The sequence below is a fragment of the Drosophila kikkawai genome, chromosome 2R (assembly GCF_030179895.1).
Source record: "Drosophila kikkawai strain 14028-0561.14 chromosome 2R, DkikHiC1v2, whole genome shotgun sequence".
Lineage (NCBI taxonomy): Eukaryota > Metazoa > Arthropoda > Insecta > Diptera > Drosophilidae > Drosophila > Drosophila kikkawai.
Window position 1 is genome coordinate 1,980,206 of NC_091729.1, and position 24,225 is coordinate 2,004,430.

Below are 24,225 nucleotides of genomic sequence, written 5' to 3' on the forward strand. Positions count from 1 at the left end.
ATTAATTAACTTACCCTCCCTAGCTAACCGTAGAACGATGCTTGGTGTCGTATTCCTTCATAACCTAATAAACGGTGTTGTTGAGAGCCCCTTTCTTTTAGGGCAGCTTAACTTCCACGTTCCCCGACTAACATCTAGAACCCTTATCCCTTTAGTAGTAAATCACGGGGGCGGGAGTTTGAAGTACATGAACCCTTTAGGGTTTTATGTACGGATTACAACCGCCTCTCTGACATTATAATTCGTAGCGATAACCCTTCTATATTAAAAACTTTAATACTTGTAGAGTTAGCTCGTAGTGTAGCACCGTAGTCTAATTTTGCATGCGTTTTTACTTTTTATTTTACCTATTTATTTATTTTTGCATGACTTGTAGTAGTTATATCGTAGAGTAGCACTAATTTTGCATGCGTTTTTATTTTTTATATTTTGTTTATTTATTTATTTATTTATATGGTTATATATTTTTATTATAATTTCATTATTTTGCATGCGTTTTTATTTATTTATATATTTATAGTTTATTATATTTATATTATATTATATTTTGTACTCTCCTAATGTTTCCTCGTTCATTTCGTCTTTCCTTCTAATGCGTTTATCTAGTTCGCGATTCGTGCCGTACGTCACACGGCTGCGCCCCTCGGTCGGTTGGGCGGGAGGTGGAAGCGGGACCCCGCGCGAAAGGCGCTTAATTTTGGGAGGCAGTGCGATCCCGCTACCAAGTTCTAATGATCCCGAACGCTCTCTCTTTCTCTCCCTCTCCCTTCGGACTTCCAGTACACTCATAAAAATATTTTTCTAGATTTAAGAAAAATCGCCATAAAAAAAAATCGCCCTTAAACTGAGAAAATTTTTCTGGAATTAAGAAAAGGTTTTCATAAATTTAAGACAGGGCACCGTAAAATTAAGAAAGGCCGCCATAAATACACCTTTTTAGGGTTAATTTACATATTTTCCTCAAATGTAGGGCAAAATTTTCGGATTTGCTTCGTTCATTTTCTTTCTTTAATTACGGGCGAATTTTCTTAGATTACGGGAGAATTTTCTTTGTTTTGCTGGTCAACTTTTCGTAAAACTATGGCGAATTCTTTTGGCAAATTCCACACGCGTGCACATACAATTCCCAACTGGATCAAACGTCTCTGGCATGAGGTGACGGTGGCCGGCCAACACTTAGTAAGAGCAAGTCTCTTTTGCAACACCAAAATTGTTAGCATTTGGCCGCCTTTGTTAATAAACAATAATAACATTGTTTTTGTTGTAATACAACAACAAAAAATATTATTATTAATATTTATTAACAACATTTTTACAACAAAAATAATATTTTTGCTTATTTATTAACAATATTTTTTACAACGAAAATAATATTATTGCTTATTTACAAATACAGCAGCAGCAACAACAAACAATTGCAACTTACCTTCAATTTTTCTACATTCAAGAAAAATCTTTCTAAATGTAAGAAAAAATTCACCTTCAATTTGAGGAAAATTTTTCCCATATTTAGGACAAATCACCTTATAAACAAGACAATGTTTCTTCATTTAAGAAAAATCGCCCTAGATTTAGGAAAGATTCTTTCCTCAAATTTAGGGCAAATTTTCTCAAATCTAGAGCGACTCGCCTTTGGAACCGTTTCTATGGCGAATTTCTAAATACACGGGCGAAAAGCGGCTTTTCTAGGGCGATTTTAGGCAAACATTTTTATGAGTGTATATAGAGCTTTGACGTACATGTACTGTTGAAACATCATACATCGATACGCATAAAAATTCATAGAGCTGATTGATAGTGGGAGCATTAAATTGTCTTGCATGACTACCAGTGGGTCTTTTGTCAGCGCTGATAATGATTTTGTGGTCGTCATAATGCATTATATCCAATGCGGTTTTGAACAATCTGACCAATTCATTATGCTCATGGAGAAAATTTTGCAATTGTTCGATAATTTTACGTTTTGTTGCAAGAAAAATTGAACAGCGGTGATTTAGTTCAACTGCCGAATCACCAATGAAATAGATCTGAAGGAATATATGATCTTTGGTTTATGGTGGAATCTGAATGTTGGGATGCAATTTCAAAAAAAATGTGAGTTGTTCATTTTGATAATAAAGAGACGCCATTATCTTATAACTTAGATTATAACCTGATTGATCAGCAACCTCGGCTCCAAATGAGGTCTGTTCAGTTTTGCTGCGTGTCCCACTGTGCGGGAGAGTGACGATCAGCCGATCGCTCGCTCGTCGCTGGACAGTGCATACGATGCGGGAAGAAGAGAATGGAAGAGAGGGGAAAAATCAGTCTGATTTTGCAAACGCCGCTAAACGCACGCCGCCGGTCTGACGTCTGATCTATTGCGAATGCACACCCATCTATACATATATGTATATACATATAGTTTAAAGTAAAGCAGTGAATAATAATTATAACGTTGAAAATTGACCCGATTGGTGTTTGCTCTTGTCTGGGAACCCCTCCTACAATGACCTCTTGTTAGTGACACACATACAAGGGGACACAACTATACAAGATCATTTGAAAGCATCCGTTATATTTTTGTGCAAGCTTTAGGAAACTGTTTTATTGGGCTGAATTTCCATATAGTAGCGAATACAATGGCTCTGGTGGATAAGCCGGGGGTTTCCAACCGAGACTTCAGTGCATTGCAATACTGACATACGTCAGACAATGAACCAATAACAACGCAGCTAAGATCTTTGTAGGGTGTTTCAGAATTGTGTGCGAATGCAGCGCGATTCAAGTCTTCATTTGCGGTTCGTCTTCCTGTATTATGCATGCATTTCTTTCTGTAAATTCCTCTTGCGTCCGACTATTACGAAAATTATGACTACTTATTGCATTGCTTGAACGCCGTCCAAGTCTTGATCGTCTAACAGCAGGCATTATTTCCAATTGTTTAAGCTCACTTTGGTAATGCTTCGTTAACTCGATTCTTTTGTTTCAATATTTTTCCCAAAATTTGCTTAAGCTATAACCATCTTCTGGCCATTACAAACAACTGAAAAAAAATTGAGACAAATCGGCCAAGCCGTTCTCTTGTGATGTGATTGCTAACATTTTTTGTCTCCACTTATATATATATATATAGATAAGGGTTACAAATTATACAAAATTATGGGGCAACATATTACATTTCTGGAGTTGAATTCCGCTAACATATATTACGAAGCACTTTTTAAATGAGATTGCATCAAAAAATTTGCATTTTATTTAGATTTTTTACATTTTTGTAGCATTTAAAATCTGCAGAATAAAGACGCGATTTAACAGCGATCGCTTCTCGTTGCATTAACAGCTAACTTTAACAGCGAATAACTTAACATAGCGCGTCAATGTTAAACTTTTCTGTATGTAACATTTCAGATTAATGTTATAAGAATACATTCCGGTTAAAAAAAAGTATTTTAACAACTTTTAAAAAATGGGTTTATGCCAGAAAAGGTGGTCGTTCGCCCCATAGTGCGCTATTGCTGCCGGTCATACAGTTAGGTTTTGCAATTGATTCCACACTTCGGCAGCATAATAACTCTCGAATCCAATTTTAAGCGTGTGTTAGGCATAAATGCCTAAGCCACAGTGAAACTTTCAGTTTCGAATTTCTCTTCGTTCATTGTGTTCTGCATGCATTTATTTACAAAAACATATTCATACATATCACGCGTTGTCTGATTTGGTTATTTCCCTTAGGGTAAGGTGGGGTAAAGCCGACCTAGTAAATGGTTTTGGCTATAAAATGCTTATTTTACATCGGATCAAGTCGTTATAAATACCAAATTAAAGGTTAGACTTTTGCGCAACTTTCTATGCATAGCATTTTATTCATACCGTTGAAAAGTTTTGAGATACAAGCGTTTTACGAAAAAGTTCATTTTTGCTATGTTCAAAAATGATGGGGTAAACCCGACCGCCTATGTTTTTGGTTGATTTAGTACAGATATAACCTAAATATAGGTTTTGCAATGATAAATCAATCAATGTTATGTTATATAATGGTAATAAAAGATAAAAGAATTAAAAAAATTAAAATAGCAAAATAATTAATCTGTATCATCTGATTCGCTGCTCAAATAGCTTGCTGGCGTTTTTTGGTTCGAGTTGAACGTCTGGTTGGCTGCGATGTTGATGGTTTTGGTGTGATTGTTGTTTTTTTTGGATTTTTTACGGCAGGATTTACCCCACTATTTAGAGGTCGGATTTGCCCCACCACGTAATTTTTCATAAAAACGCAATTAAAAAAGAAATTATGAAAAAAAATGAACCATACTTATATGCACTTTATAGGACTTTATTCAAAGAATCTAAATCCACTTACCTTTTCATGCGATAACTTTGACAAAAAGAAATATCCTGCAGTTAATTATGCACAAAAATGAAATTCAAAAATGTGAAAACTAACTTGTTGTCGTTTGACCATCTCAATGTTGACTAATAAAATGCTGTCATACCACCATTTACATTGTTTTCGATGCTCTACACGACAACACTAATATTATTTTGCGTAGTGCTTCCGATTTTCGAAAACAGAGGGAGGTTGGGTTTACCCACACTGTCGGCTTTACCCCACCTTACCCTACTATATTTTGTTTTTCCTCACTTAAGTTTTGTGAATACTGTAATGTGTAACGTCGGGCTGCGGTGCTGTGACTCCGAGAATCGATACTTGCGGGGGGCACGCTTTAGAATCCGGCCTTGCTCGTCGGCTTGGGGGGTGTTGTTCTTTCTTGTATCGACTCCAGCAATGGCTACCCTTTTATTAATAAAAAGATCGAATTGAGCGACGACGGCGAAAGAAATGAGCAAAACAGAACCGGTGTAGAGAATAGAAAATCGCGGAGAAAAAATAAAAACAGAAGAGATGTCGAGATATTCAGGATGCGAACCCACGGCGTTTATTGTGGTCGCGACTCGCCCTTTGAAATTTCCTACGCACGCGCACACATCAGCAGAGTTCAGTTAAGTTCCAATTCAGAAATACATGGTTTTATTGCCCTTATTTATCGATTTTTCAATATTTAGTATTGCTTAAAAATATTAACAACGAGAGAGAGAAGGGTAACTTAAGCCTAGACATTTCAAATTGATCCAACTTAATATAATATGGAGATAAATTTTGTTCATTTTATAGGAATACTTCAATTTCTTTTCATTCACGGTTACTTTTAGACTAAATTGGCTAATGACTAGGAACCTTAAACAAACAAAAAATTCAATTAAATGGTATGAACTTCATTAAATTTCTTCAAGTGTGACGAGAATCTTAAGCATATTTGGTTTACTGTAGACAATGGAATTAAGCTTTACTTTACTTTTATCAACCTCTCGAGAAATACGAATGAAAACTTTTACCAGTTGTTTATAACTCACTTAATGTTTCCTCCCGCGATGAAGATCGATCTTCCGAAGGGGTTATCTGTAAAGAAAATCAAGCGAGGCATCTTCTCGGCTTAAGGAGTCAAATTTTGAGGAAATCTCACTAGTAAATCTCGCTGGTGCAGTCGCATGTTCTTATCTTCCGTTTTCCTACAGCTCACTGACTTTCTGAGTTAAGCTCTAACCTTAAGCCAATTTTAACTAAATTTTACAATAAAATTTATACTTTAAATTAAATTCGGCCCTTTAGCCTTAATATTCAATACTGTAGATCAATTCCTATTAGACATCCTTTAAGGCTTCGGCTCAATAGCAATAATCTTCGAGATTGGCATGCCTAAGGCGTTGGCAGTCCTTGGAGAGGCAACAACGATCCTCCAAAAGCGCTAGGATCAGCGAGCGAAGAGTGAGGTTACAGAAGCAGGCCGTACGCCATGAGGACTAGCCTCTGAGTAGACTGAAGTGAGGTTATGGCACTGTGCCGAGGCTAACAAACGAAGGTTAACCCAAAAATCAATCACTTTTGACCTGCAAACAGTTAAACATTAAACTCATTTCCCAGACTGTCTTGCCAATTGTTATTTTAGGCTTTGACTATCCAATTTTCACTCCGACTACGAGAGCTTCCGCCGCTGCTGCTCGCGAACAAACTTTGGCGATCACGCGGACTCGGGGCAAAACCCAGTCAAGGCGAGACGTTCTCCAAAGCACAAAGTTCCCTTTTTGAGTCGGGATTATTTGCTCCTTAAGCACACGCACGTCTAGCTGCCTGTCTGTCGCTCGAAAAATAGGCCGAGAAAAAAAATTATGGCTGAAATTGGCCACTGACGTTTGACAGGAGTGGCGATTAGCAACTCTATTTGCTATCAGCTGAGTCTCGATAACTAACTACACTAGGTGGCAACGTTATCACGAACTCCCCTAGTTTTTTTATCGATCTCCGTTGGCGGGCAATTAAAATGTTCGCTTCAGGCCGTTACAATACACTTGTTGCTGGCTTGCATGCCTTATGCGGCGGCCGATGTTCGAAGGTCATTGGCATGATCCCACTGCAAACTACAGTGATTATAAAAATTTAGATATTAGACATATGACGACTATATGCCGATATTGGAATGCGTTAAAGTTCAAAAGATTGATCAACAGCCGAAGCGTTGATGATTCATCGATGAATCGCCATACAAATTATTGATGAATTTAACATGGGCATGTCATAGGCTGTCAACAGCAATTCATCAACATTTCATCATCATTTCATTGATGAACTGTTGATGAAAGGCTGATGAAATGTTGATGAATTGTTGATGAAATGTTGATGATTCATGGATGAACATTTCATCAGCCTTTCATCAACAATTCATCATCATTTCATCAACATTTCATCCACATTTCATCAACAATTCATCAACATTTCATAAACATTTGATCGATGAAATGATGATGATTCATCGATGAATTGTAGATGATTTTTTTTTTTCATATATAAAATTAAATTCTTGAAATTTTATTAATATTATTTATTCTTACTAATTCTATACCAACACAATAACACATAAATATAAACAATTAACATTAAAATTATATATTGAAAGGCCTCAAGGTCTGTTTGCTCCTCGGTTTTCCGCTTTTAATTGACGTAGGCCAAGCGTCATAAGATCGCGCGAAATTATGTCGTTTTAAAACGCCGAAATTATGGCGGCGGACTTATGTCGTCCGCTCTTATGACAAATTTGTAGGTATTCGATGGCATTCGTTTGCTGTTTTGAACATATTAACCACAGCATTATTATCGTGAAAAAATGCTTGAACTTTTCAGTAATTTGTCTCTTTAACTGTTGTGCACCGCAGATTGAGTTGATCCACCATCGACGAAATGAAATTTATTTGCAGAAATAGATGCGGGTTATCTGGTGTTGGCACCATTGAACCATGCAAATTATATATTTGTCCTTGTATCTGTAATTGCAAACAATCATTTGTTGAAGAATCGTGTGATGGTGTAGTCCGCGGTGTATATGTTGTTATTATGTGTTGCAATTCTTTGTATTTGTGTAAGTGATTGTAACTTTTACCTTGCAAGTCGGCATGAGGCCTTCTCGAATGATATTAGCACCAAAGGAAGTCATGCGAAAGCAGTTATTGTATTTGTTTACGCCAGGAGGCCCCTGATCCCCCTCTGCCCACCGAGCGTCCAAAAGCTTAAGCGCTTCCAGCTTAGCAACGCTCGCCCGCTCTCCGCTCCTCGGTATTCCCGATCGCACGCTCCCGTGTTCCCGATCGTCGCTCGCTTCTAGGGATGGCTACGCCGCTCCCATTCCCGGTTCTCCCGCTCTCCCGCTCTCGCGCCGTTAAGCTGGGCTTCTCGGCCGGCAGCGGGCCCTTAGGCTAAGCTAAGTTTAGTTCCAATACGACTGTCAAGAAATGCATGCAAAGGGCGCTCCATGCCAACGTCATTTTTCGACCCCCTAATTTCTGAACTTTTTTCTGCGTTTCTTCTTCGTGGGACGGATTTCTCTACTGATCCTTTTGCGAAGAATATCCTAGCCACCCCACTCCTAAACATGGTCCTTCGAGCCGGATAAGGATAACGTCCTGGAATCCTTTTTTCCCAGCAGCTTTGGTGGTGCCGCCGCAGAAAAGATAAGTAAAAAGTTTCCTCCCGTCTCTAATTGCCGGTCGTCAACAGTTGTCCGAAATTTAAATTTCGCTCAACCTGCGGACGATTTTTTGTCAACTCCTCGTCCGAGTTTTCCGACACCACGGCAATTAGACAACTTAAAAATCATTTCCAAAGCCAATTTTTTCCACTTCCATTTGCCTGCACTTCGTTCTGCAACGGCATAATTATCGCCGCTTTTTTCTTCCACTTCTTCGGACCCGTTGTACATTTCTCCGTACATACATACATACGTATGTAAATCGGCGCGCATTACTCCGCGAGTTGGTTGGTCAGTTACTTAGAGTGGTAATTGACATCCTCAACCTTCAACCGGACAATATATTTAAAAAAAATATATATATAATAATCAAACCAGTAAAAGTGTGGTTCATGTCGAACGCCGTCACAGTGAAAAGTGTACAGTGAACAGTTCGTGTTGCCGCATTCGGCCCCCTACCCGAGATCTCCTTCTCATATTTTCGTTCACTGTATTTTTCCCGCGGCCTCGATATGCTTCTGTGAAACAATTCCTTCAACTTCAAGAAAATACAGTCCAGTCCTCTACGCTCTACTGTACGTATTATACATGCCAATATATGAATATATTTTCGGCCTCTAATATTTTTTTTGTACGCCCTCACAACTCCAGTCCAGTTATCGGGTTTCCACTGTACAAAATATATTTTCTGCCTCCAATACTTTTCGTACGCCCTTACAACCACAGTCCGGCTATCGGGTTTCCACTGTCCAAAATAAAGACAACTCATCCATACATATTTTGCATGCTTATCCAACTACATACATATGTATTTATATTCGCTGGCCGTCCATACAGGAATTAAATTACAACCAAACAATAACAAACAAAATAACCAAGATTAAATATTCAAGTGCAAGTGTTTATTTCTCCAAATCTGCACAACCGCCGCAGCAGACGTGTTGTTTGTGTCGCAGTTCCTTGGGTTACGCTTTGTTCTTTCTCCTGAGCTCTTCACTTATGCACTGCTTTGCCGACGGTATAGCCCAGTGAGTTTTTCCCAAGTCAAAGCCAAGGTTTATTTTTAATTCCGCCTTTCCGGCTCCCTATTAATTACGTGCAAATACTTAAATAAGCTACATTGATTATTTCCGACATTAATAATTAATTAATAATTTTTGTTATCACGGATTATAATTAATAAATTAATTTTCCAATTTAGACAAGCTCCACTTCCGAGCCACGGAATATATATAGACAACTCTGCTTTCCACTTCGAATCAGGCATCCTTCGCTCAGGTCAGTCGACAACCGCTGATCCGCCGAGTCCCAAATTGAGTTTGTCTACGGGGAACAACAAAAAGCCACTGCCAACCCAAGGGCAAAAAGCGACAAGTCCGTCGATTCTGGTCCCGTTCCTTCGCCAAGACTCACTCAGTCGGTTTCCAAAATGGCTCAAAATGCCCTAGACATCGCCCTGCGAAAGTTCATTTCGACGACAGCCCGTGTTAGCCAATTCGAAGCTAACATCCACATTCCGAGCGCTCCTGACACGGAGAGGTTTTCCCCCGCCATGTGCCGGGTCCATCGGGACCAAATTCGGGCCCTGTGGGACAAGGTGGAGAAAAGCTATGAAAGCTGCTCCGATCTTCTTTCCGTGTCCTCCGACAGTACAGCCACCGCCACTGAGCTTGAATCCAAGTACAGTGAGTGCTACTCCGTATATTCGAGGTGTCTTGTACAGCTGCAGGAAATTATCGACAAGGCAGCCTCCCAGTCCACTCAGGCTTCCGTCAGTGTCCAACCACTTCTTTCTACGGGGTGTCGCCTGCCACCAGTGGACACCGAGGTCTTCACAGGCGATTATCTTCGGTGGCCCACCTTCCGGGACCTCTTCACGGCGATTTACATTAATAATTCCCGACTTACGCCTGTGGCGATGCGCATGCAATCGTTTCAAAGGCCCCTCTGACCAACGAGGGTTTTGTCTCAGCATGGAGAAGCCTTTCCGACCGCTTTGAAAATAAGCGATTGTTAGTCAACAGTCAGTTAAAGATTCTTTTTAACATCCAGGCTATTCCTCAAGAATCCGGAGTCGCTCTAAGAGAGCTGCAAGGCACAATTCAAAGTTGTTTGACCGCCTTACAAATGTCCTCCATTGAAGTCGAGGCGTGGGACTGCCTTCTTGTGTTTATGGTCTCCTCAAAGCTTCCCAAAATTACGCTTTCCTTGTGGGAGCAATTAATTCGCAATAAAGCCGAAATTCCAACCTGGAAGGAGTTGGACGCATTTCTGACTGAGCGCCATCGCACTTTGGAGGCCATCGACGACGTCAGGCCTAGCGGCTCTGGGCATCTTCCGCCAAAGTCAACAAATGCCAATCCCCCGGTGCGCAGGCTCAATTCATACGAAGATAGGGTGGCTCCAACACCGAGACGGTGTAATCTATGTTCCAGAGAGGACCACCCTATCCGTATATGTCCGTTTTTCCTGGACATGAATGTCAATGAGCGGACAGACTTCATCCGAAGAAAGCAACTCTGCTTAAATTGTTTTTCGCGAGGGCACCAGCAACGGGACTGTACTAGTGCCCATTCCTGCTTTACGTGCCACAGCCGGCATCACACTCTGCTGCACCGCGACAATCCTACTACTAATGTTCCAAGACCCTCCGCTCCATCTAGTCCTCGACCTGCACCCATTCAAAGAATTTCCTCGTTCTCCACACGAGTGACCACTTCTGCCGATTCCTCCAATTACTGGGTTCCGTACGACGACAGCAAGAGCAGACGTTCCCGAGGTATTTTATCCTACCAATGCCGAGTCTGCCCAGGGAACCATCCGCTCCGGAAGTGCCAACAGTTCCTCAAACTCTGCGCTGAGAAGAGGCTCCGAGCGGTTCTCGACCACCGTTATTGTTCCAACTGTTTGGCCCACGAGCATTCCGAGGGAACCTGCCTCAGCGGTGACCGATGCAAGACGTGCAATCAGCACCACCACACTCTCCTGCATCCGCATGACCGTCCAGAGCATCCACTCCGCTCGCAGCATCGGTCACCCCCATACTTCTAGTTCGCATTTACGACCATTACTCATCTCTATGTCATCTTCTTTCATCCAGATCACATACGAGGGTTTCATTTCCATACACCGCGATCGCTCTGGAAAGCAGACGTACCCGAGGTACTTAGTCCCACCGTAGCCGAGTCTGCCAACGTTCATCCGCTACGGAAAGTTCGACGTCTTCTAGCGCACAGTGATGCGTCCTGTTCACGGCATTCGACGCCTCCGCCTTGTTCAGCAAGCTCCTTACGACAAGCTTTCGCCTCTCCTTGGCACTCATCCGTCCTTCATCGCTACTCGTCGCTCCAGCATCAACGATCTACGCAGCGCTCTGACGCCCCTCCATACCATCGTCCTGTACGGGTTTATTGCAACCCGAGTGATTGCAAGGGGGGGAGAATGTTTACGCCAGGAGGCCCCTGATCCCCCTCTGCCCACCGAGCGTCCAAAAGCTTAAGCGCTTCCAGCTTAGCAACGCTCGCCCGCTCTCCGCTCCTCGGTATTCCCGATCGCACGCTCCCGTGTTCCCGATCGCCGCTCCCATTCCCGGTTCTCCCGCTCTCCCGCTCTCCCGCTCTCGCGCCGTTAAGCTGGGCTTCTCGGCCGGCAGCGGGCCCTTAGGCTAAGCTAAGTTTAGTTCCAATACGACTGTCAAGAAATGCATGCAAAGGGCGCTCCATGCCAACGTCATTTTTCGACCCCCTAATTTCTGGACTTTTTTCTGCGTTTCTTCTTCGTGGGACGGATTTCTCTACTGATCCTTTTGCGGAGGATATCCTAGCCACCCCACTCCTAAACATAGTCGGCTCGAAGGACCATGTTTAGGAGTGAACATTACACAGTTCAACTTACCACCCTAAATACAAATGCTGGTTTTCAATTGAAATGTTAGGAAACGAAACTTATATTGAACAAAATTTCGGTTTGTCTCATGAAATAAACTGAGGAATTATGGCATGCTATGTATCAGTGATGGCGCTTTATGCAAAAAAGACTTTCCCGCTTTTCTGTTGCAATTTTTTCTGAATTTTCTTTACTGCATACCTATACAATGAATTCCGTGACCTTTCCAACGAATGGAAAACCGTGGAAATCGGTTCGTGCGTTCTGGAGTAGTATGATCAGGATGGAAAACCCGACTTATTTTTATATAATAGATCTTATTTGCTTCAAAAGTTATAATATATGCAACGCAAAATAAGAAAAGGAGCTACTGTGCCTAGGGCTGGCGAGTAACAGAACGGAAAACGAGCCTATACCTCTTACGTTTGACAGCAAGCTACAGTAACAAGCAGACGCACGAGCAAAAAGCAAATGGAAGAGAAAATCCATGACGTTCAAGATTTAAAAAATCATGTACCCTACACGCAATGGCAGACTCAGCCACTACGTGCTGCAGCTACCACGGAAAGACTGCAGGCTGTTAGTGGGAAATCTCTTAAATCTCTCTAGCTGCGACGCACAGTAGCGCCTCTCGAACAATTAGCGTTGCAAAAATAGAATATATCATGCAATAAAATCTATTTTAAGATTTTTTTTTTTAAGATATGAGCATTCAAATTTGAACTTTCTTTCGTTTTTTGCATCATACCAAAAAATGAGTAAATTTGCCGACTTTCAGGTAATATTACACAAAAACCATAAAACCAATGGTTATGGTTTTTACTTTAAATGATAGATACATTCATAAACTATTAAAGAACCGAAAAAAACGGCACTTTGGTTTGGGCTTGTATAGGTATCCATTATTTCCACAATTTTCTGCCTAAAGTAGTCTATAACTACTGAAGCCGATGAAAGCCATCGACTACAATATGCCTATAAATTACGTGGATCTTTCCTGGATCAGGGTTAACTTTCATCGTCTGCATCTGCGGAAATGCAACGGCATAAACCAAAACTACTCAGGGTTAAATATACCAAAATACCGGCACAATTTCATACATTCCAAGAAATATACTAACTGTAGCGCGTGGCGGTTACACTTTGAATTAAAAAAAATATATTTTGTTCAGTTTTTCAATTATTATTATTATTTGAGCAAATACATAAAAATAACCATAAAAAATTAAATAAAAGATATTTTAAAAAAATTGTTTTCATTACTTTGATACCCTTTGTGGGCGTGGTACATTATGTTGTAGATATATACATTTTACAACAATTACCTGTCCAAGGCCGTTTAAATTATTCGATTACCTTATTTGGTTCAAAAGATATGATTTTTGCAACGCTTAATGAGAAAAGGCGCTACTGTGCGACGCATGCACTCAAACTAGGCATCATCTTTATTCTTTGATGTCGATAATTATTTCTATTATTTATCTTACCCCTTATAAATATATATATTTTTTTTTTGCGCGGTACAAATGTTTTCCTCTTATTTCTCATGGACAACTTTTGATAGAAAGCTATTCGCAGTTTTATTTAAAGAGCTCTGAAATTGAGGATCTAGCTGTGTAGAAATGTAGACATGTTTTGATCGAATCTGATGTTAATGCTAATCAGATATATAATTGCATTAAATATAAAATTATAGTATACTTCATAAAATTATAATAACCTGCAAGACTATCAAAATTATTATTGAAATTTTGTCATTGAAGTACTTACCATCGCAATTAGGCGGTATACATAACAATTTTTTTTTTGACCTAAACGAAAAATCCGAAAAATGTTTTGTTGATCATTAGAAGGATTCCAAGAAGTATCTAAAATTATGACTCTGTTTGCTCCTATTAAATTAATGCCTTGACCTCCAGCCCTAGATGATATTAAAAATACACGAGCTCGTCTGTTGGTTTCACAGTTGAATCGCTTTATCATTTCATGTCGAATATTTTTTGGGGTTTTTCCATCTAATCTGTAGTAATCTTGACCACTAATCCATTTATTTGAAGTTTTATGATTTGCTGATGTATCTAGAAATAAAAAAAAGTACGATTTATGGTGACTAATAATATAAATGTAAGTAACAAATTGATTGCGGCAGGGTGGCAATGCCCTCTTCTATATCCGATTCATTGAAGTGCTCTTTGGTAAACTACATGGTACATTGTTTGTGATGTGTTGTGGTAAGAAGTGTATTAGTGGAATTATCTAGGGACGAAATAGCCCCTGGGATGTTAAAAACACCAAGAACTACTTACTAAGTGGACCCTATCAGAAAGTCTTTTAGAGGTTTCTGTGAACACAATACTGGGGAAGCAAATGTGACACTATTAGAGTACAATTTAGGTTAGGTTTAGTTGGGTATTTTTTTTTTTTTTTTTGAATGAACTGGAAGACGTAGAAGGCGCAGAAATGGTCAAATCAAGCCTAGGAAGAGTAATTCCTACTGTCCTCTTTTTCTCCTGCATCGAACTACTTGACAATCACATGCTTTGACCAGGGGGGACAGATTTTTTGATTTGCAATTTTTTTTTTAACCGCTGAAATATATGAGGTTAAGTCCGAAGAAGAGGACACTAAGCTTGCCTCAAATGCTACAAATTCCCAAGGCTCAGATTCACCATTTGCTTTACTAAACCATTCGAAAGTGCCCAATATTATATTAATTAAATAAAAAATTCACACAGCTTACCATCTTAACTTAATTCCAATTGAAATGTTAGGAAACAAATAATACATTTTTTTTACTTTTTTCACAATTTCACAATATTGAACAAAAGTTCGGTTTGTCTCATGAAATAAACTGAGGAATTATGGCATGCTATGTATCAGTGATGGCGATGTATGCAAAAATGACTTTCCCGCTTTTCTGTTGCAATTTTTCCTGCATTTTCTTTGCTGCATATATCACGAAGCCCGAGACATTTCCACGAATGCAAAACCGTCGAAATTGGTTCGTGCGTTCTGGAGTTATAGGATCAGGAAGGAAAGCCCGACATATTATAATAGATAAAAGATTATTAACAAGAAAGGAAGCTAACTTCGGCACGCCGAAGTTTGTATACCCTTGCAGATATTATTTCATTACATTTTACCTATATTATTATGTTTACAGTTTGACAGTTACAGTTTTCCATTCTCAGCTTTACATTTTCTCTACAACTACCGATCGGTTTATATGGCAGCTATATGATATAGTTGTTTTTATGAAATTTATACCAAAATAGAATAATAAAATAGGCTTATATCCCGGAGTAGATGAAAAAACGTTAAAAAACAACGAAGTTATATATCGTTCCTATGGCAGCTATATGATGTAGTCGTCCGATTTTCAAAAAATTAAAACCGAAATTCTGAAATAATGGCCATATCTCAAAAATTATGCAAAAATGTTGTTTTTTCTACAAATTTATCCAACATTTGTATGGCAGCTATATGATATAGTCGTCCGATCCGGCCCGTTCCGACATATATAGCAGTGAGAGTATATAGAAGACTATATGCAAAGTTTCATTCAGATAGCTTTAAAACTGAGGGACTAGTTTGCGTAGAAATGGAGAGACGGACGGACAGACGGACGGACAGACGGACATGGCTAGATCGACTCGGCTGTTGATGCTGATCAAGAATATATATACTTTATAGGGTCGGAAACGTCTCCTTCACTGCGTTGCAAACTTCTGACTGAAATTATAATACCCTGCAAGGGTATAAAAAGACGGGAGAAGAATTGGAATAAGTAGCCAAAAAGAGACGAGCTGCTGGAAAAACTTCGAGAGCACTTTGTGACTGTTTGTCGTTTCCGGTGGCTCAGGAATGGCCAGGGCATGATACAATTATACAATTGTATCATGGGCCACGGTTCGTCTTAGAAATTTGTATATTTAGCCAGACGTGGTTGCTAAAAGAGATGTCGACTGGGTCCCAGAGTAGAACGTCAAAAAATATGCAGTAACTATAATTATCAGGCCTGCTCCGGTAATCGTAAAATTTTTTCGTTTTCGTTTTGGGCGAAAACGAACCGTTTTCGTTTTTAGCTGCTCCGGTTTTCGAAAAATTTTTGGTATCGGAATGTTTCGTTTTTCATCGTTTCTTATTTCTCAAGCACTTGACTTGTTCTTTTGGTAAAAAGCAAACAACGTGAAGAACTGCCTTTTATATTTATAATTGCTTATTTTGAAGCCGGGAAAAGGCAAAACATTATGGAGTTAAAGAAATCTAGGCATTTAAGATGCTGCCACATTTTTCACAGTTTTAATTCCGGTGGTCTCAATTAATTATTTGGTCAACTTTGACAATTAAGCAATTAAATTAAATAGCATTATTTATAAAGAACAATTTTGGCTCTCCTTATAGTTATTAATGTATTCATTTATATTTTATAAGTATTTTGAACTGGCTGTTTCGTTCCACCAACAATATGGCAACCTTGGCGATAACTTTTTGAGGTGAACTTTTCGAACTATCGCAAAAACGAGAAAACTGGTTGAACACGACAAAAATTTTGTTGTCAAATCTGAGGTGGGGTCAGAAATAATTTTTTTTTAAATAACTACCTGCCAGAATGATCTTATAGTGGTGTGGAATAAACATCAATAGACCACTGAGTAAACTATTTTTTTCCTTTTGTAAATAAGATCTGATTTCATATAAAAAAAGCCATTTACTTTTCATTCCGGCCAGAAAAAGGTTCCCGTTTTTCAAATCAAAAAAATCTTTCGTTTTCGATTACCGGAGCACCAATTTCTCATTTTCAAAAACGAAAACGAAACAAAACTTGCCGTTTTCGATTACCGGAGCAGGCCTGTATATGTTTATTGTCTCGAATATTCCAACTGTTTAGAAAGATTTGGTTTAGTCTGCTGCCGCCGGTAGACGCTCTGGAAGGCTGCACTCCAGTATCAGGTACATCCTTCTCGCTCGGGTCGACAGTGTCGGTGAAACGACCCTGCGCAGAAGCCGCTCAGATCTCGTAGATTGAGAACGACTTGTGGAGGCCCTGAGGTCTACCAGCTAGCGGAGACCCTGAGATCTACCAGTAAGTGGAGGTCCTCAGGTCTGCCAGTTAGTGGAGGCCTTAAGGTCTACCAATATAGAGAAGTTTGTGGAGGCCCTAAGGTCTTCCAATATCGAGAAGTTTGTGGACGCCCTAAGGCCCTACAAAAATTGTTAAATTGGTCAACTTTCATGTAATATTAAACAAAATCCATATATTATTACACAAAAACCATATAACCAATGGTCATGGTTTTTGCTTTAAATGATAAATACATTCATAAACTGTTAACGAAACTAGTTAACAGATTGGTTTGGGCTTGTTTAGGTAAATCGCTACCTGTCAGGTGTACATTTCTAACAGCCCGTTCTGGCTAATGTAGTCTATTCAACATGCTATCTGCATCATCTGACCCGTATTGTATATAATCGTGAGTATAGTCCGGGAACGATGGCTCTTGCCTCACCGCTGATGAAACAGCTTCTCCACCGGTGTCCCCCTGGGGTTGTTGACATATACTGCTATGAATAGGCCTCGAAAAATGGGTCATCGAAGATAGTCTCCATCGAAAAATTCCTTATCGCAAGGAGATGAGCGCAACCGGGCGAAATTAACGGCTGCGCTGAAGCCTAAACGGATTGAGTCATGCGCATGACTCGTATACGGAAAAGCAGTAGTCGTATTTTTTGAACTAAAGCATAGGTAATCTGCTAAGGGATCCTTCTACGGCAATTATATCGGAGCACGTTTCATACTTTTTTCCACTTTGTCCCATAAGGCTCGCACTTGTTGCAGACGGACTTGCAGCTTATGTAGGGACGGAGAAGCTTGGCCAGGAGTGGGCCATAAGCAATACGGGATACAAACCTACGGGATACAAAACTGTAGCTGGCTACCACTTTCAATGCTGCAAGGAAGAGTGCTGGAGTTGAATACCAAGGCCTGATAGGTTCGCTCATGTATTTGGCGATAGCAACCAGGCCAGATATACTCCATTCTGTGGCGAAGCTTGCTCAACGGTACAAAGACATTCCAGGTAAACTATCAGCGAACATAATAGGTTGCCTGTTGTTATATGGACGGCGACTGGACTGGAGACGACAGCGAGATCCGTCACCGGCTGGATATTTTGGTAGCAAATGCAGCGATCAGCTGGGAGCCCAAAAAACAAGCCGTGGTAGCTCTCAGCACAACAGAAGCCGGGTATATAGCACATTCTTCAGCTGCAGAGGAGGCAGCTTTGGAGCGAGATGGGTCTTGGTAAAGTCCCACCGATTATAACACACCGCGTTAATCAAAGCTCGCAGAAATTAGTAAAGAATCCTGTAAAATGACAAACACTGTTGAGAAGGAGTGTTAGAAATCAATCATCATCATTATAATCATCATCAATCGTCTTTGACTTTTAGCGAATGGTCGTGTTTTTGCTTTGCGCTCCGAATTTTTGTATTTACTTTGTTCTTAAAACCACCGGGGTCCAGCATTTTCTTGTCCCCTTTTTTTGTTGTCGCGTTTATTTTTCACCGTTACTTACAGCTGGACTTAAGTGGTTCTAAGCTTTCCTTGTTTTCTGCTCTCCCATACTTATTTTCCCGCTCTTCCATCATGGTCGAAAGTTTGTTGACAATGAGGTCATAGTGCTTGTTCAGGTCAAGAGCTTATGTTCCCGCCCCCCGCGACTCCGAAGCGCTCCCGCTTCTTCAAAGCTCCTCAGCTCGCTCTCTCGCTCCCGCTCTTCTAGCGGATGCTTCGGCTCTGGCCGATCGTCGCATCGCTGAGCGGCCGCTCCCGCTCTCCTAGTTGTTTGAACCCCCACTCCAGCTTGTATTTTTAATTCCTATACTAAAGCCAAATAAAGAGGACCACGTCCACGGTCGTTAACATTAGAAAATAACCACGCCCCCGGGCCTCCTACTTTCTTACTTCTATTCATTTTGGTGGTGACTTTTCTTTGGTGTTTACGACTGCGGCGCGGGAGTGAATTCTGTAATAATAATTCGTGCTCATCCTACGGAACGAAACCAGCAATTTTCCCCCCAGCCGAACATTTTGGTCCTTCAGAGCCGGATTTGTGGATTTTGGATTTCCGGATTTTATTGGATTTTGGATTTTGGATTCCGGATTTTTTCTACAACTCCGCTTCACCAGCAGTTCTCGGCGTTTCTCTGCTTCCAAGATAAGTACTCCGAATTCCGTCGCCCCCCTCTCTGCCGATCTTCAGCAGTAGTCCGAACAATTAATTTCGGTCACTCTGCTGCAAGATTAATTTTCCGTGTCGACTCCAAGTGCGAGTTTTCCTGACAACGGCAGTTGAGGAATTTTCCATTTCCTACAATTTGCAAATTTTTAATCCGTCTCCGTTTTGAACGTCGCCATATTCTTGTTATTCCGCTTTCCTCTAAACATATTGGCATTTATCCGTACATCAATGTACAAAACGGTTCCTACATAAGAATAAAATTAAATACATACGTCCATACATATCGGCTTACATAAAGACATTGATTTTTATGAAGCACGATAGAAAATAAAAATCCAATAATAAAAAATTAATCGAAATACAGTCCGCTAACATCCATATATATACATATACATATATTATTATATTATAAATCCATATATTTTCTCCATATAAAACATATATGGAGTTAAAGAAATCTAGGCATTTAAGATGCTGCCACATTTTTCACAGTTTTAATTCCGGTGGTCTCAATTAATTATTTGGTCAACTTTGACCATTAAGCAATTAAATTAAATAGCATTATTTATAAAGAACAATTTTGGCTCTCCTTATAGTTATTAATGTATTCATTTATATTTTATAAGTATTTTGAACTGGCTGTTTCGTTCCACCAACAATATGGCAACCTTGGCGATAAATTTTGAGGTGAACTTTTCGAACTATCGCAAAAACGAGAAAACTGGTTGAACACGACAAAAATTTTGTTGTCAAATCTGAGGTGGGGTCAGAAATAATTTTTTTTTAAATAACTACCTGCCAGAATGATCTTATAGTGGTGTGGAATAAACATCAATAGACCACTGAGTAAACTATTTTTTTCCTTTTGTAAATAAGATCTGATTTCAATTAAAAAATGCCATTTACTTTTCATTCCGGCCAGAAAAAGGTTCCCGTTTTTCAAATCAAAAAAATCTTTCGTTTTCGATTACCGGAGCACCAATTTCTCATTTTCAAAAACGAAAACGAAAAAAAACTTGCCGTTTTCGATTACCGGAGCAGGCCTGTATATGTTTATTGTCTCGAATATTCCAACTGTTTAGAAAGATTTGGTTTAGTCTGCTGCCGCCGGTAGACGCTCTGGAAGGCTGCACTCCAGTATCAGGTACATCCTTCTCGCTCGGGTCGACAGTGTCGGTGAAACGACCCTGCGCAGAAGCCGCTCAGATCTCGTAGATTGAGAACGACTTGTGGAGGCCCTGAGGTCTACCAGCTAGCGGAGACCCTGAGATCTACCAGTAAGTGGAGGTCCTCAGGTCTGCCAGTTAGTGGAGGCCTTAAGGTCTACCAATATAGAGAAGTTTGTGGAGGCCCTAAGGTCTTCCAATATCGAGAAGTTTGTGGACGCCCTAAGGCCCTACAAAAATTGTTAAATTGGTCAACTTTCATGTAATATTAAACAAAATCCATATATTATTACACAAAAACCATATAACCAATGGTCATGGTTTTTGCTTTAAATGATAAATACATTCATAAACTGTTAACGAAACTAGTTAACAGATTGGTTTGGGCTTGTTTAGGTAAATCGCTACCTGTCAGGTGTACATTTCTAACAGCCCGTTCTGGCTAATGTAGTCTATTCAACATGCTATCTGCATCATCTGACCCGTATTGTATATAATCGTGAGTATAGTCCGGGAACGATGGCTCTTGCCTCACCGCTGATGAAAAAGCTTCTCAACCGGTGTCCCCCTGGGGTTGTTGACATATACTGCTATGAATAGGCCTCGAAAAATGGGTCATCGAAGATAGTCTCCATCGAAAAATTCCTTATCGCAAGGAGATGAGCGCAACCGGGCGAAATTAACGGCTGCGCTGAAGCCTAAACGGATTGAGTCATGCGCATGACTCGTATACGGAAAAGCAGTAGTCGTATTTTTTGAACTAAAGCATAGGTAATCTGCTAAGGGATCCTTCTACGGCAATTATATCGGAGCACGTTTCATACTTTTTTCCACTTTGTCCCATAAGGCTCGCACTTGTTGCAGACGGACTTGCAGCTTATGTAGGGACGGAGAAGCTTGGCCAGGAGTGGGCCATAAGCAATACGGGATACAAACCTACGGGATACAAAACTGTAGCTGGCTACCACTTTCAATGCTGCAAGGAAGAGTGCTGGAGTTGAATACCAAGGCCTGATAGGTTCGCTCATGTATTTGGCGATAGCAACCAGGCCAGATATACTCCATTCTGTGGCGAAGCTTGCTCAACGGTACAAAGACATTCCAGGTAAACTATCAGCGAACATAATAGGTTGCCTGTTGTTATATGGACGGCGACTGGACTGGAGACGACAGCGAGATCCGTCACCGGCTGGATATTTTGGTAGCAAATGCAGCGATCAGCTGGGAGCCCAAAAAACAAGCCGTGGTAGCTCTCAGCACAACAGAAGCCGGGTATATAGCACATTCTTCAGCTGCAAAGGAGGCAGCTTTGGAGCGAGATGGGTCTTGGTAAAGTCCCACCGATTATAACACACCGCGTTAATCAAAGCTCGCAGAAATTAGTAAAGAATCCTGTAAAATGACAAACACTGTTGAGAAGGAGTGTTAGAAATCAATCATCATCATTATAATCATCATCAATCGTCTTTGACTTTTAGCGAATGGTCGTGTTTTTGCTTTGCGCTCCGAATTTTTGTATTTACTTTGTTCTTAAAACCACCGGGGTCCAGCATTTTCTTGTCCCCTTTTTTTGTTGTCGCGTTTATTTTTCACCGTTACTTACAGCTGGACTTAAGTGGTTCTAAGCTTTCCTTGTTTTCTGCTCTCCCATACTTATTTTCCCGCTCTTCCATCATGGTCGAAAGTTTGTTGACAATGAGGTCATAGTGCTTGTTCAGGTCAGGAGCTTATGTTCCCGCCCCCCGCGACTCCGAAGCGCTCCCGCTTCTTCAAAGCTCCTCAGCTCGCTCTCTCGCTCCCGCTCTTCTAGCGGATGCTTCGGCTCTGGCCGATCGTCGCATCGCTGAGCGGCCGCTCCCGCTCTCCTAGTTGTTTGATCTCCCACTCCAGCTTGTATTTTTAATTCCTATACTAAAGCCAAATAAAGAGGACCACGTCCACGGTCGTTAACATTAGAAAATAACCACGCCTCCGGGCCTCCTACTTTCTTACTTCTATTCATTTTGGTGGTGACTTTTCTTTGGTGTTTACGACTGCGGCGCGGGAGTGAATTCTGTAATAATAATTCGTGCTCATCCTACGGAACGAAACCAGCAAGTTTTCCCCCAGCCGAACAGTGCTGACAATATGCGCTATCAAACGCTGCAAAAAAAAAATGTTTTGGGAGATCAGCGTATCCTTTATTACTGGCTCCGCGATGCGGTCGTACACGCCAAGTGTCTCGACTTAATGGGCCGTATCGCTGATGTAATCTCCAGTAAAAATGGAAAAAAGTTGTATCACTGCACAGGGTAAAAAAGGGCCGGAGCACCGGCTGAAGTTGGTAATGCTGCGTTACCAAAGACCCTTTCCGCTGTTCCTCAACTAAAAACAAAATATGTTTCGGAGACGTACTTATTATAACATTCTTATTTTTATCATTAACCATATTCACTATTGCCCATATTGTTAGGGTACCTAGCGCGAGAAGTAGCAAAAGACCAAATATTCTTGCTGGGCCGAAATGAAATGATCGCACACATGTACCCGTGTACGTGAATGCATGAACACGCATACATATAAAGAAGAATTCAATCGCACCTTCTGAAGATGCGCCACTCTGCGACTGAACTCTCGCAACCAGTGTGCGAGCATAAGAATGAGAGAGCGAAAAACCCGAGCGCACACGAAGCTACAGGGCCTGTCGCTTCGGGCGCACACGAAATCTCGGGGCCCGTCGCGAACAGCTCTGGGGCCTGTCGCTAAGAAATTTTTGGTTCCATTTTCGTTGTATGAAATGACCAGTCATATCAATTCTTCCATCAAAATGAACGGACGTGTTTTTTTCTTGCGCTCCCGATTTGTGTAAAAACCTCCGGGGTTTATTAATGTTGAAAATAAATATTTTCCCTAAGCAATGCATGTTCGTTCTCTAACCCATACTTGCGTTTGTGCATATATCTATGATCGCGAGTCAGTCGCAAATAAACTCTCAAGCTGAGCAGACCACTTCGTGCCTATTCTCTTCCTGTGCGGGTAACGGTTTTCCCCCTCAATAGGTTATGGGCCCAGACCCCGCCTAAAACCATTGTGCGGCTTCAAGAAATAATTGCGCGGATAAGTAAAAGACTTAAATGTAGCTTGAGTGTTCGGCTCGTTTGTTTTTCTAACTCCGGAGATCGACAGCAGCGATATGAGCGGGATGTACCAAATCGAGAAGCTCGATGAAAGGAATTACGATTCGTGGTGTGTCCAAATGCGTAGCGTTTTGGTGCACGCAGAGCTGTGGAAAGTCGCATCAGGGGAGCTAAAACAAGAGGCAGTTCCAGAAGGAGTGGACTGGACAGGATTGGACCAGAAGGCCTTGGCAACGATCATCCTAAGCATAAAACCCTCACAGTTGGGATATGTCAAGCACTGTGGACACGCGTTTGAAGCGTGGACGAAACTTAAAGAAGTTCACCAACCCAGCGGACCGGTACGCAAAGTTTCGCTTTACAAAAGATTATTGAGCCTTAGGATGGCGGACGGCCAGAGCATGACCAGTTACATCAATATGTTTGTCGAAATTTTGGATCAGCTTGCAAGTGTTGGAATCGATTTAAATGAAGAGCTAAGAGCAATCATTCTACTCTCCAGCCTTCCAAAAGATTACGAAAGCTTTGTTGTTGCTATTGAAACGCGTGACAATTTACCGGCATTCGAGAATCTGTGCATAAATTTGAAGGAAGAAGGAGAAAGGAGAGACGGCGAGAACACGACGAGCGAGCAAGCGTTGGTTGCTAGGCAACGGCCGAGAAAAGGCAAAGGAACGGTAAAGTGCTACAGATGTGGTGAATTCGGCCACATACAGAAAAACTGTCGAAGTAACGGACGGACAGTCGAGAGCAAAGAGCG

The 24,225-nt window shown here is 40.8% G+C and overlaps 1 protein-coding gene across 17 annotated transcripts in view; it reads right to left on the reverse strand.

Moving 5' to 3' along the window:
• LOC108081755 (transcriptional regulator ATRX homolog) overlaps nucleotides 1-24,225 on the reverse strand; it is a 596,348-nt gene that overhangs the window by 172,998 nt on the left and 399,125 nt on the right. For 14 of the 17 annotated variants that reach the window (XR_011444416.1, XR_011444415.1, XM_070283643.1 and 11 more), the window contains one exon: nucleotides 13,710-14,017. Coding sequence is in view for 13 of the 17 variants with exons in the window: in XM_070283643.1 (XP_070139744.1) it covers nucleotides 13,710-14,017 (308 nt within the window). In the remaining 4 variants the exon portion in view is untranslated. Of the gene's footprint in view, nucleotides 1-13,426; nucleotides 13,668-13,709; nucleotides 14,018-24,225 lie in introns of those variants that run through there. The other 3 variants (XR_011444417.1, XR_011444418.1, XM_070283635.1) reach the window with 3 other exon arrangements.